Raw genomic sequence first — 14,646 nt, 5'->3', positions numbered from 1 at the left:
TTAATTATTTGGCGACTACATATCGTTTAATAATTTATGAGCTTGCAAAATATACTCATCTCAATTAATGAATTGCCATTTTCTTTCTATAGTGCAGTCACTGAAGGTAAAAATCAACTATGACCTTCGATTTCGGTAAATCTTCATTCATTTTCACGAAAATTGGTAAGCGGATAGTGAGATCGGACGAGCTTCAGTCGCGGACCAATCAGCGTAGAGAGAACATGTCCCACAAATTGTTCGAAACGCGATTGGTCCAACCACTTGGAAAATCCACTCTCCTACGTCATAATCCTTAGAACAAAGGAAAATATGGATATAAAAGGAGGTGGATTTTCCATCAAAAATCAGTTCGAGCTGTACCTCGTAATCGAAGACTCCTAGGTTCGGTACTTGTTTACCCACCTAGAATCTGACTTTTATTTCTTTTACCTACTGCTATTTGTGTATATTGCAGAGAAACGAAACTCTGCCATTTATTTGAATATTTGATGTTTCTTGATATATAATATTTACTTGTATATTTTTGTGTACTGTTTCCAGCGGAATCTCTGCTTGCCAGACCACGCGCTAGAAACATACCCCATTTATTTGCCATTTTATAGTTGCAATACTTTATATTTTTTTTTCTTGCTGAAAAATAGTGTCTAGTGATATTCCTCCCGTAGGTCAAACACTTGGAGCTATTTTTCCCATTTTTACCTGTGCATTCTTTGTGGTTTAATTTTATTTCGAAAATACGGCCCAGGTGCTCTTCCTTCCGTAAGTTAAGGAACCTCTTGGCCTATTTTCACATTTTCACCTTCTACTGTTTGATCTACTGTTTGATTTCGAGAATACGGTCAGGTGTCTTTCCTTCCGTAAGTTAAGGAACCACCTCCGCTTATTCTCGCATTTATCTTTTCATATTTCCATGCTGTTCTCTTTTAGGGTCCGTGTTTCCGAATGTAAGAAACTGTTTTGACTTGTTCTTATCAGAACTAACCAAAACTCCTCCTATATGCCCTGCCCAGCTTCCTTTTCAGGCATTGTTCATTTTTAATATAAAAGATCAAACAGTATAAAATTTAACCTTTCGTTTTATATTTACGATATATATATTTCTGTGCCAGGTATTCCTTCCGTAAGTTAAGGAATCACACAATACCTTTTCTTTTTTTTTTTTTTTTTTTTTTTTTGATTATCATTGCTTACCATTACATAAACACGCTCCAGTGGTATTCTTGCCGCAGCAAGTCACGCATCCGAGCTGTTTATTACTTTCTGTGGACTTTCTCTGCAACTCAGGTGATATTTCCACTCTGTGGATCAGACACCCGAGCTCACAGCAATTCCAGGTCTGCGACATTTCCCTACGGGATCAAACGCTCACTTGTATTACCATTTCTTGTGTCAGACGCCGTCTGTACACACGAGAACCTGAAATATTCGTCTAATTTGTTCGATAACGAATCATGGACACTCGTAATGTTACTAGGTCCAACGACGAGGATCCTACTAAGTCGGAAGAGGTTCAAAACGACGAAATGGACACATCCAGCCTCACTCCGCGACATGGCGCCCAACTACAAAATAACGAACCAACGACCCAACCGGAGCTAGCCCAACCTATACCCACTCAACAACCAACTACGGACTCCAAGAACCCATCCACAAGCCACACCGGACCCTCTGAATGGATGACCACATTTCTGCAAGCCTTGACATACTTCTCCGCTGCCCAGACCACCAAAGAACCAGCCAAACCTCCTAGGATATGGACATCCAAACCACCTAGATTTGAGGGACGCGAAACAGAAATTCCAAAACAATTTCTACAAAAAGCGGAAGACTTCCTAACAAAATTCGAAGTTAACAAGGACGACTGGGTGGACTATCTAACGGCCAATTCACTTCACGGCGAAGCAAAATCTTGGGCAGAGAGTCACAATTCAGCCGAGATAGGCTATCAGACCTTCAGGACTCGATTTTTGGAAAAATTTGACGACCCAGCACTTCTATCCGCCCTCACGGTGAAATTGTACGGCCAAATACAAAGAAGCGAATCTGCCGAAGACTTCATTGCCAGAAAAGCCGCCCTTTTCAAGAGACTATTACCAGACATCCCGGAGGCTCAAAGATGCAGAGTGATAGCAAACCAACTCCACCCACAAATCAGAATTTGCCTGAGACTCGGGATGCCGACAACCGAGGACAGCCTTAGGGTGATAGCCAAAGAAATGGAAAGCGACGCTCAATACCTGCGACCCAGGAGACAAGAAGACCAAACACCTCGCCAATCGGAAACCATTCAAGACTGGCGAAACAGAAATCCACAAAGGCAGAGGCAGAACCGACAACCCCAACAAGAACAGCCGGAAAACTCCAACAGGGGCACCAACTAACCCCTGTTGACGAACTGGTGCCCCAACTGAATCCCATCCACCAACGGTCGATGACGGCAGGGCTCCCAAACCTCGATGGAAGGATCAATGACAGCAAAGTGAAGGTTTTGATCGACACCGGAGCATCTGGGAACTTCATACACCAGAGTCTGATCCAGAGGGGAGACCTGCAGATTCGACCCGGAACGATTCAGCTGGCATGCACGGACAGCACGTCCCACAGCCCAGGGACTGCAGATGTCGAAATTTCACTGGACAACTTCTCCACAACCGTACGATGCACAGTGTTGGAGAACTTAAACCACGACGTTGTACTTGGAATGCCATGGTTAGAACAAGAAGAGGCCAATGTAGACATACCCCGTAAATGTTTACACGTAGGCACCACCAGACGAACCACTATCTACTGGAGGAACCAAGGCAAACCACACCCCAAAACTCAAACATTAGAGGCACACCAGGCTCCTACCTTCGCCTCCGAAACAATCAAACAAATGATTCAACAGTACAACGATGTTTTCGACGACCGTCTACGCCAGCCGACCACAAAAGCTACCGAAATGACAATCGAACTAACAGACACACGACCAATCAACATCAAACCCTACAAGTATTCCACGCAGAAGAAGAGGATAATGTTCCAAGAGGTGAAAGAGATGCTCACAGCAGGAGTCATCAGACCAAGCAAATCACCATACAATAGCCCGGTGGTTATTGTAACCAAGAAGGATGGCACACCCCGTTTCTGCGTGGATTACAGAAAACTCAACGAAATCACAATCGACGAGGCCTCCAGTATGCCGCCAATACACGATAGCATCAAAGAAATCGGCACAGCCAAGATCTTCTCCACACTGGATTTAAAAAGCGGGTTCTGGCAGATACCACTTCACGAGGACTCCAGCCCTAAAACCGCTTTTAGCCTGCCAGACGGATCATCTTACGAGTTCTCAGTGATGCCCTTCGGACTTAAGAATGGACCAGCCGTCTTTCAAAAACTAGTGACAACAGTCTTCGCCGGATACATCGATGAATTCATAAAAGTTTACATGGACGATATTATCATTTTTTCCGAAGACTGGACACAACACCAAAAACATCTCCACTTGGTGTTAGAAAGACTACGAACACACGGACTATGGGCATCACTGAAGAAGTGCAGATTCGCAGCAGACGAATTGGAATACCTAGGGCATAAGATCACATCAACACACACTCAACCCCTGGAAAAACACGTGGAGAAGATTAAAGGCTTCAACACCCCCAAGACGCTAAGACAGCTGAGGAGCTTCCTGGGAACAGCAAACTGGCTAAGAGATTTTATCCCTCGATTCGCAGAGACAGTAACACCCCTCACCGATCTCACCGCAGGCAATAGGAGATTGCTAAGATGGAACGAGAAAGCCGAAACAGCGTTTAAGGAGATCAAAGAAGCAATCGAGGGCCAACTACATCTGAAACGACCAGACGCCTCCAGACCATTCAGCCTCCAGACGGACGCCTCCGACATAGGTATGGGAGCAGTGCTGTTCCAAGGAAATCCAGAGAACAAAGACGTCATCGCCTACGCCTCCACAAAACTTCGGCCAGCAGAAAAACGTTATCATATTAACGAAAAGGAATGCCTCGCACTGGTATGGGCACTGAAAAAATACAAACATTTTCTACAAGACCAACACTTCACGCTATACACCGACAGCCAAGCACTCATATGGCTCAACAGGTTCAAGGAAGACAAAGCAAAGCTGTCCAGATGGGCCTTATTACTACAAGAATTCAACTTCACAATACAACACATCCCAGGCAAAGAAAATGAGCTCCCAGACCATCTTTCGAGAAACCCAGTAGAAAACAGAGAAGAAGACGAAAACCAAGACGAGGAAGTTAACCGATTAAGCTGGCCCACAAAACAAGCCATCGAAGAAGACACATTCCCACTACTCTGCATGCTGGAAGATGTGGAAGAGGGCGAAAACAATCCAATACTAGACGATCTCACAAACCTGCCACTACAGGACAAGATAAGGAGAAGCCACCTGGTCCACCACGGGATGAGACGATTCCGAAGACGGTACCAAGAAATCTCCGACAGAGGTCCAAGAAGCGAGGTAGAAGAAAGCCTTCTACGGGAATTCACCATAGTAGAAAACGCAGCCTACTACAAACAAGACGAAAACACAAGAGTACTGGTCGTGCCACAGTCACTCCGAACACAAGTCCTGAAAGCATACCACGACTCAGACGAGGCCAACCACCCAGGACGAGACGAGACCATCCGGGCGATCAAGAGGTTCTATTACTGGCCAACACTATCCAAAGATGTCCGGAACTACGTTCGATCCTGCACGACATGTGCCTCCATAAAACGAGCACCAACACAACCCACAGCACCAATCGTAGCAAGAGAGCCCCGCCAGCCATGGGAGAGGGTCTCCTTTGACGTATTAGGACCATATCCAGCTGCCCGAGGGACACGCAACAGATACATCTTCCTGGCCACGGATTGCCTAAGCAGTTGGGTGGAGTACCGCTGTGTCCAAACAACCAAAAGCAGACAAATCATCTCGTTCCTCCAAGACGAAATATGCAGCCGCTGGGGGAAACCAACCACCATCATCACAGACAACGGGCCCCAATTCCGGACGGATGCCTGGGAGAGATTCCTGAGGAGAAACAACATTCAAGCCGAATTCAGCCCCATTTATCACCAACGAGCCAACCCGGTGGAAAGAAGAGCCCAGGAACTGAAAAAGGGACTACGTGCCAGGGTCAAATCTCCAGACGACCCCCGATGGGACACCTACCTACCCGACATCATCTTCAGCCTGAGAACCAGGAGGAACGAGGCCACCAAAGAAACACCAGCAGAATTATTGCTAGGATACCTTCCCAGACGCTCGGAAGAGAGCGAAAAGGAAATCAGAGAGGCCAACACCGCAGCCAGACGGCAAGCACGAGTAGAACAAGCAGTCCGAAGAGCCACGGTGTACGCCAGGAACCTATATCCTGACAACCCAAACGAACCACCCCCCAGACGCTACATCCAAGGAGAGCAAGTTAGAATCAGAAACCACCACAAGGGAAATTTTGGACCTACATGGACAGGACCACACACAATCCTGAAGGTCCTCGGCAACAACACCTACGAGGTTCACCGTGACCAGGATGTAAATCGTACCATCCATGGAGATGACATTAGACCTGCCCTTCCACCTAGAGACGAAGAATTGAAACAAGAAGACTAAAACAAATTCAAAATATAAACTTTGTAAAAAAATATATTTATCACAGTTAATATAACCTTTTTACCACACCTAGGGTCTTCGAAGGGGGGGGGATGAGATCGGACGAGCTTCAGTCGCGGACCAATCAGCGTAGAGAGAACATGTCCCACAAATTGTTCGAAACGCGATTGGTCCAACCACTTGGAAAATCCACTCTCCTACGTCATAATCCTTAGAACAAAGGAAAATATGGATATAAAAGGAGGTGGATTTTCCATCAAAAATCAGTTCGAGCTGTACCTCGTAATCGAAGACTCCTAGGTTCGGTACTTGTTTACCCACCTAGAATCTGACTTTTATTTCTTTTACCTATTGCTATTTGTGTATATTGCAGAGAAACGAAACTCTGCCATTTATTTGAATATTTGATGTTTCTTGATATATAATATTTACTTGTATATTTTTGTGTACTGTTTCCAGCGGAATCTCTGCTTGCCAGACCACGCGCTAGAAACATACCCCATTTATTTGCCATTTTATAGTTGCAATACTTTATATTTTTTTTTCTTGCTGAAAAATAGTGTCTAGTGATATTCCTCCCGTAGGTCAAACACTTGGAGCTATTTTTCCCATTTTTACCTGTGCATTCTTTGTGGTTTAATTTTATTTCGAAAATACGGCCCAGGTGCTCTTCCTTCCGTAAGTTAAGGAACCTCTTGGCCTATTTTCACATTTTCACCTTCTACTGTTTGATCTACTGTTTGATTTCGAGAATACGGTCAGGTGTCTTTCCTTCCGTAAGTTAAGGAACCACCTCCGCTTATTCTCGCATTTATCTTTTCATATTTCCATGCTGTTCTCTTTTAGGGTCCGTGTTTCCGAATGTAAGAAACTGTTTTGACTTGTTCTTATCAGAACTAACCAAAACTCCTCCTATATGCCCTGCCCAGCTTCCTTTTCAGGCATTGTTCATTTTTAATATAAAAGATCAAACAGTATAAAATTTAACCTTTCGTTTTATATTTACGATATATATATTTCTGTGCCAGGTATTCCTTCCGTAAGTTAAGGAATCACACAATACCTTTTCTTTTTTTTTTTTTTTTTTTTTTTTTGATTATCATTGCTTACCATTACATAAACACGCTCCAGTGGTATTCTTGCCGCAGCAAGTCACGCATCCGAGCTGTTTATTACTTTCTGTGGACTTTCTCTGCAACTCAGGTGATATTTCCACTCTGTGGATCAGACACCCGAGCTCACAGCAATTCCAGGTCTGCGACATTTCCCTACGGGATCAAACGCTCACTTGTATTACCATTTCTTGTGTCAGACGCCGTCTGTACACACGAGAACCTGAAATATTCGTCTAATTTGTTCGATAACGAATCATGGACACTCGTAATGTTACTAGGTCCAACGACGAGGATCCTACTAAGTCGGAAGAGGTTCAAAACGACGAAATGGACACATCCAGCCTCACTCCGCGACAATAGAGGATATCTCAAGAAACAAAATTAACAATAACAACTTAGCCGGGGTATATGTCACCCCTTCTCGGGGGTGAAAATTACTTAATTAAAAATAACCCCACAAATCAAGAGAGGGACAAATTCTAAGCAAAATTTGTTATATAATGTTATTAAAATAAATCAACCCTTTTTGAGTTATTAAAGATCAAATATTTTAATTTTTGTGAAAGAAAATGCATGCTTTAAAGCGATTTTTCATAAATAACTTAAAAACTGTAAGTTTTTACAAAAAAGTTTTCATCACTAAAATTGAAGCTAATAAAAAATATAATAAATTGCTGACTTGAAAAACCCTTTAATGTAAATTTAAAGTAAGTTATAGGTAATTAAATGTATAGTTTTTTCTGCGACTATTCAAATCTAAGTATTCAAGCTTAAATAACGGTTCTATCAAAGGTAAGTCAAATTCTATCGGTTTTGATTATTTGCATTGCTAAAAATTGAGTTTTTATTTGTTAAACAAAGCCATAAACACATAGTGTTTCCCGTGCCCAATGCATGCGTTTTAATGTACGTAATCTACGTATAAATTGTCTACTGCGCTCCTACTCGTTCGATTTCAAATGGGAAATGCATTGAAAACATAATTCAATCACTATGTGTTTATAGCTTTGTTTAACAATAAAAAAAGAATGTGTGTGTACTTTGTACGCACGTAAGAAGTTATACTTCTATTACATATTATGTGATTTTAACGAAATTGATATAATGTACTTTAAACAGTTTATTTATATTTTATTTAAATATTAAACTAATTTTAATACTTACTACTTTCCAAAAATTTTTATTAAGACAATACCAAAAATTTAAAAAAATAAAAGAATAAAACCCACACAAACACATTGAAAAATGCCACAAAGAAAAAATGATTTCTGAACGATAATAATTGTTGGCAAAAATTTTAAATACGCATTTTCTGAAAAAAAATTTATATAATAAATATACTTACAATCATAAAATGCATAAAAAAATAAAAACTTGCATCGGGATTCGAACCCGCGAATTTGGGGACGCTTTGATTCGTAATCGAAGCCTAGACTCACTCATCCAATTACTCATTATTTGTCATGTGGAAAAATAGGTCAACTGAACGTTTTACTGTTTGACAGTTATTCTGAATTTAAATCAAATTATGTAGTTTGATTTTTGTGGAAGAAAATATTAAAATATAACAAAACAGTAAGAAAATATAGATGAAGATTGGTAGAACTTTTGTTGGTAATCAAATTAAGCATGTAAATCAAAGCATTACATACCTACTAGATAAATAAATCTACGCCAAAAAATCATAATTTAAAAATAAAAATCGGACCTAATTTCGGATTTCTCTCTAAAATCCCCATTCTTGAGAAAATAAATTTATTCCAACCTAATCCAAATGTATAATTACAATATGATTATAATAAAAACTATTTACCAAATTCGAATGAGTCCTTGTTCAAAATAGTCCAAAAGTCCAAAAATATATATGAAAACTATTTAAAAAGGCAGTATAACTATTAACTAACTTTTGTTTGTTGTTTCTTTTCACACAAATTTCAAAACGCAACAACCATAAATAATCAAACCACAGCTTTGCCACAACCGACATATTGAATAATTTTTGACATGTCATTTGAACATCCAATCAGAACAAAGTTATAATGCGCATGCGCCGGGATCGTAGGTTTTAACATATAAAAATTCAACCTCATATCGCGCGTAAAGAAGTATAACTTCAAAAATTAATTTTTAACAATGAAAGTAATCAAAACCGATAGAATTTGACTTGAACTTTCAAATTCGGTAACCAGAATTGCTATTTTATATTTCAATCAAAAGTTATTCGGGTTCAAAAATTGCAATTTTTCGATTTTTTGAAAATTCAACCGCGTTTATGTCGAAAACTATGCATCCTACGGAAAAACTTGTAAAAACATTTTTTGCTTAGAATGACCCAAAAAATACAAAACAATGTTTTGTTTTGCGAGAAATCGCTGTTATGTGATTCCTCAAGTTCTTTGTTTATAACAATCTTAGCGACATCCGGATCGACTGTTACCCAAAAAATTCGTGTTCTACGGGTCAAAGTACATAAAAAAGACTTGGGTAAGTCCATCTTAATTATGGAGGCCGTTGTGCCCCCACTCTCGACAGGACTATGTATACTTTATAAGATGCTATCAACTTTTTCTTGAGCTCATTTTTGATAGGTATTTCTAAGTACTTTGACAAGTATTTAGTACCTAAGTGTTATAAAATGATCTCTTTCCCGTTATTTAAGCTTGAATCCTTAGATTTGAACAGTCGCAGAAAAAAATTTACATTTAATTACCAATAACTTACTTTTAAATTAACATTAAAGGGTTTTTCAAGTAAGCAATTTATTATATTTTTTATTAGCTTCAATTTTATGATGAAGACTTTTTTGTAAAAACTTACAGTTTTTGAGTTATTTATGAAAAATCACTTTAAAGCATGTATTTTCTTTCAGAAAAATTAAAATATTTGATCTTTAATAATGCAAAAAGTATTGATTTATTTTAATAACATTATATAACAAATTTTGCTTAGAATTTGTCCCGTACTCGATTTGTGGGGTTATTTTTAATAAAGTAATTTTCACCCCCGAGAAGGGGTGACATATACCCCTGGCTAAAACCGCAAGTTGTTATTGTCAAGGGATGGTTTTCTTGCGAAGGGGTTGTAGCTCTATATAATCGAAAGGCGCGTGATTTAAGAGTTTATTCTTAGAATATAAGCTATACGAATTAAACTACTATACCCTATTCCACGAACATACGCCTGTTTTGGATTACTTCGACAACGAATATTTTACTGTGCAAAATACGAAGAACGAAAGTAAATTGCAAATTACATTGTTGTTTATTGGAATAATTATTAGCGCCATTTACTTTCGTACTTCTTATGTTGCACAGTAAAATATTCGTTGTCGAAGTAATCCAAAACAGGCGTATGTTCGTGGAATGGCCCATATTAACTTTTTTGTAAAAACTTACAGCTTTTCAGTGATTTACGAAAAACCGCTTTAAAACATGCATTTTTTTCACGAATAATTAAAATCTTTGATCTTTAATAACTTAAAAAGTATTGACTTATTTTAATAACTTTATATAATAAATTTTGCTTTTAATTTGTTCTTTTATAGATTTGTGCAGTTATTTTTTATAAAATAATTTTCACTCCCGAGAAGGGGCGGTATCTACCCTCAAGGTAAAGGCGCAAGGTGGTACCATGTCACTTTCGTTTCTTGAGGTATCCTCTAACCACTGACCAATTTTCGTGAAAATCGATGAAGGTTCACCGAAATTGAAGTTAATCGTTGATTTTTACCTTCAGTGACTGCACCATACAAAATAAATTGCAATTTACTGATCTAAATGCGCGTAATTTGGGAGCTTATAAATTATTAAATGATATGTGGTTGCCAAATAATTAATTTAATGCATTTTAAGTACAACTTTCTCTTAAGCCGGGAAGATAGGGTGGTTTTCTTGCGAAGGGGTTGTAGCTCAATAATCGAAATGCACGTGATTTAATAGTTTATTCTTAGAGTATATAAGCTATAGGAATTATATCCGCAATACGATATATTTTAAGTTTTCTCAGCATTTTTCTCTTAAGTTAAATCAATCTAAGGGTTGTTTGGGGGTGAATGGGATGAGCTCAAAAATCGGAACTATATAATTTCAAGAGCTCATAATTAGCTCGTAATTCTGCCGCAAAAACCGATTCAATATTCCTATTTTTCAGTAGTGGGGGGGGGGGCTGACTCAGCCCCCCTACTAAAGTATAAAATTTCTGCTCAGTGGAACGAGCTCAAAATTTTTAGTTTGCGGAATATGAAATAAATGAGGGCTATTTGTTTTTTAATTTTTTAATTTTTCCAAGTGGGGGGGGGGCAGCTCAACACGGGTATAATTAAGTTCTGCTCTTGGCAAAATTGTAATAGACGATCCCCTCTATCATTGCGATTTCCTAGACCATATTTTCCTACACACTTTCCGCTTTGCCCCTTTCCAATTTTTGCATTAAAATCACCAAGGACTATAGTGTTTTCTCTAGTTTTTTCTTTTTTCATTGCTTCTTCGATATGCTGGTAAAATAATAATAATAATAATACTTATAGATAGGTATGCCTTATAAATCGAAAAATAGTACTACTTACATACTAGGTATTAAAAAAGACACGTTGTTTCGTGAAAAAATCAAAAAGCGGAAAGAAAATACACGTAGGTAATTATCTGCCTAAGATACAACTTCCACAAAATTCGTGCTTTCTATTTTTTTTATTATTGTTAGTGTTAAGAGATTTTAATTTCTTAGGGTTTTCATACGAACAGTGGGCATTATGGACTCGACTGTAACCCTTAGGCCCCGTTCTCACAAGCGCTTAACGCGCGTTTTGATAACGTCCGATTTCAACTACATACATTTTACTTGAGACCGTCCACATGCTAAAGCGCGTTTTAGGTCATTAAAACGCACGTTGGCATGTGAACGGCCTCAAATAAAATGTATGTAGTTGTAATCGCGCGTTATCAAAACGCGCGTTAAGCGCCTCTCATGTGAAGGAGCTCTTAATCCTATTTAAAGATTGGCATTTGTACTGAGCTACCAGTTGCAAACAAATAGACTAAGAGAAATAATATTTTAATACTTTATTTAGATGGTTGAATTTTTAAAACCTAACCACAGAAAATCTTGATTTCGTTGCCCAGCGGTGTAAATTTAAAAAATTGTGCTTATAAATTGTTAAAGCCGGAAATTCAGGATGCAACCAGTAAGCAGTTTCTTTTGACGAAAAGTCTTAGATTTAAAATATTGTTTAATATTTTATTTCAATTGAGGCCATCGGAATCAAAACCTACTAAATCCTAAATTTTTCGTTCTGCTAAATCCAAACTAAAAGTACAAATTTCTGAAGATGTAAGGGGCGTGCAGAAAAATTACAAATTAGTGTGCCATTTTATGATATTTATTGATGCCCCTTTGACTGAGAAATGCCGGATACTTTTTGGAAAATTTATATTTTTAATGCTTTTTGTGTCCTCCTCCTTACAAAATTTCAAAACATGGAACTAGCAGATTTTGATTCTATAGGCCTCAATTATTTTAACTGTTTTATTACACTGTAACTTTGTATCTGAGGCTTTTCGTCTTCCTTGTTTTTTAAAAAAATAATTTTAATTCATTTTTAGGTATTTTATATCAATCAATACTTGATATTCAAAAGTATGAAAGTGCAGAACCGTTACCACCGGATCCAGAAGTACACGAGTATGGTCCTCCTAAAGTATCGCCCAGTGTTTCTTCAGATTCGCCGTTTGTTCACTATCACCTTCAACAAGCTGTTTCACAATCGTCTTTACATTACACTGGTTGGTTAGGATCTCAGGAAGCTAAATCTACTAGTCATATTTTTGGCTTACAAGGTAACACACAATTTATTTTGAATTTTATACTTTGGAAGTTATTTTAATTAAGTATTGAAATTTGGCCAAAAAATTATTTTTATTTCCTTATATTGCTAAAAAACATCGTGTGTCAAATTCCTTGTAACGCGTTGCATTTCCACCAAACAACAAAAAAATACGGACTAATTGAAACTTTAAATAATAAATCTACTAATTTTCATAACAAACCAGACATTCTTTGACTGTTAACAATTTGACATCTATTAAATTATTAATTTCTCATAACCTACTTTAGGCTTGTCTATTAAACTAGGCAGAAAATGAGGATTTATTGATGAAAAACATGGCTAGTTGTTAACGTACCTTACTTTTTTATTATCCAACAGAAACAAATGAATCAAAAAAGAACATATTAATAAAGCCTAAGGCTACAAGCTACAATTGAGTTTTAATTTCAATACTTTATAATACTAGAATATTTCACAAGGTGTTACAAACTTTAAGGAAAAATCACAGTATGAATTTGAGAATAAAGAATCACAAGAATAAAATGACTTTTACCTGTTTAGAAACAATATTATTACATCGATTTTCGTGAATAATAAGGCTATAACGTACTAAAAAAATCACTTAACCCGGCACCTGCCACGTGGGGTGCTACCAGCACCCCATAACATATTTTTATCAAATATTTGGTATTTCAAGTTTAGTAACCGAGCTGTGCGTCATAGTAGCTTTCTATAATATTATAATATAGCATATATGTGTTAGTGTTTGAAGTGGTTATTTAGTGTCATTCTGAACTTATAGCTGTAAAGTCGAATTGGGGTGTCATCATCTGGCACTTTAGGTTTTAATTTTTTTTTTGTATTTTTGATAAACAGGTCAAATTTACATTTTTTATTGAAATAACTGATTCAAATTATTAATATAGACTCTATACTCAGTAAATCTTAATTTTTTTAGATATTTTACTTGACTTCATTTATTATGGCTTGGTACTTGCTAATTTGCTTATAACACCTTTTTCATTTTATTTTTTAACTTTTATAACATATTAGTTTCTAATAAGTTAATAAAACATGTTTATTTATATTCTTGTGTTACTCAACACATTATTTTGTTTTTTAAACAAGTAGATCACAGAAAATTTTTAAGGGGTGCTGTGAGTACCCCACGTGGCAGTTGGCGCCTTGCAAAGCCACGTGGCAGGTGCCGGGTTAAATCAGACAACAGGTTTAGGAAATTCGAGATATCTAACATGTCCCATTTTTAAGGTGTTCCGTTAATTTTGCCGCTGTATGTATGTATATAGTTCCTAGCTGGCCAGACAAATGTTATATTAGGTCAAAAAATCAATAGAATCTAGACAGTTTTTGGAAACCCATACTGCGAACTCAGTAATCAACGTGAAGACAAAACCAGCTGCAGAATGTGGTACGCAGAAATATTAGAGAAACATTAGAAAAACGCTGACCTACCAGTGACTAACGGAGACTCTGACCAAACGTGGAATACACAAAGAATTGGATCACTGAAGTCATCAAAAATACAAACCTCAAAGCAAAAAAAAGTTAGGAAAAACTTTGTGGAAGAAAGACGAAAACTTAAAAATTGCACATCAAATTCAATACAAAAGAAATAGGTAGGCACTATAAATAAAACTATAAAATAGTAAATAGTTGTTCAGAAGGGACAAAAACAGTTCTATTTTATTGGAAACCAACATTTTATGGTTATATAGAGCAGTGGCGGCTCGTGGCCTTGGAGACAGGGTCGGCAAGGTTTTTTGTCTCATATAGGTATACCATCAAACTAAAAGGCTTAAATCATCATGGGAGATTTTGTTGTTTTTTGTTTTTTTTTTTATTTGATGTACTTGACATTCTCTCTTGTTTCATGGTGTTTCGACCATACGTGTTGATTCTTTTGAGACAAGATAAATCCCGTTTATTTGAGGCAGAAATTGGTGGTAGTGGTGATAAGATAATTGATGAACAGTTTGTTATAATGAATTGCAGTACTTACTACATAGAATTATTCATACATATTTTGTAACTTATCCCACTGTCTGAAAATATTTGGATCG

The 14,646-nt window shown here is 37.5% G+C and overlaps 1 protein-coding gene across 1 annotated transcript in view; it reads left to right on the top strand.

The window, feature by feature from the left end:
- LOC114330025 (homeobox protein engrailed-1a) overlaps positions 1–14,646 on the top strand; it is a 44,735-nt gene that overhangs the window by 12,643 nt on the left and 17,446 nt on the right. The window contains exon 2 of the mRNA XM_028279324.2: positions 12,342–12,575. Within this exon, the coding sequence (XP_028135125.1) occupies positions 12,342–12,575 (234 nt within the window). The remainder of the gene's footprint in view (positions 1–12,341; positions 12,576–14,646) is intronic.

The sequence above is a fragment of the Diabrotica virgifera genome, chromosome 5 (assembly GCF_917563875.1).
Source record: "Diabrotica virgifera virgifera chromosome 5, PGI_DIABVI_V3a".
Classification (NCBI taxonomy): domain Eukaryota; kingdom Metazoa; phylum Arthropoda; class Insecta; order Coleoptera; family Chrysomelidae; genus Diabrotica; species Diabrotica virgifera.
The sequence above is the reverse complement of the archived record's forward strand: the minus strand, read 5'-3'. Positions and strand labels throughout refer to the sequence as shown.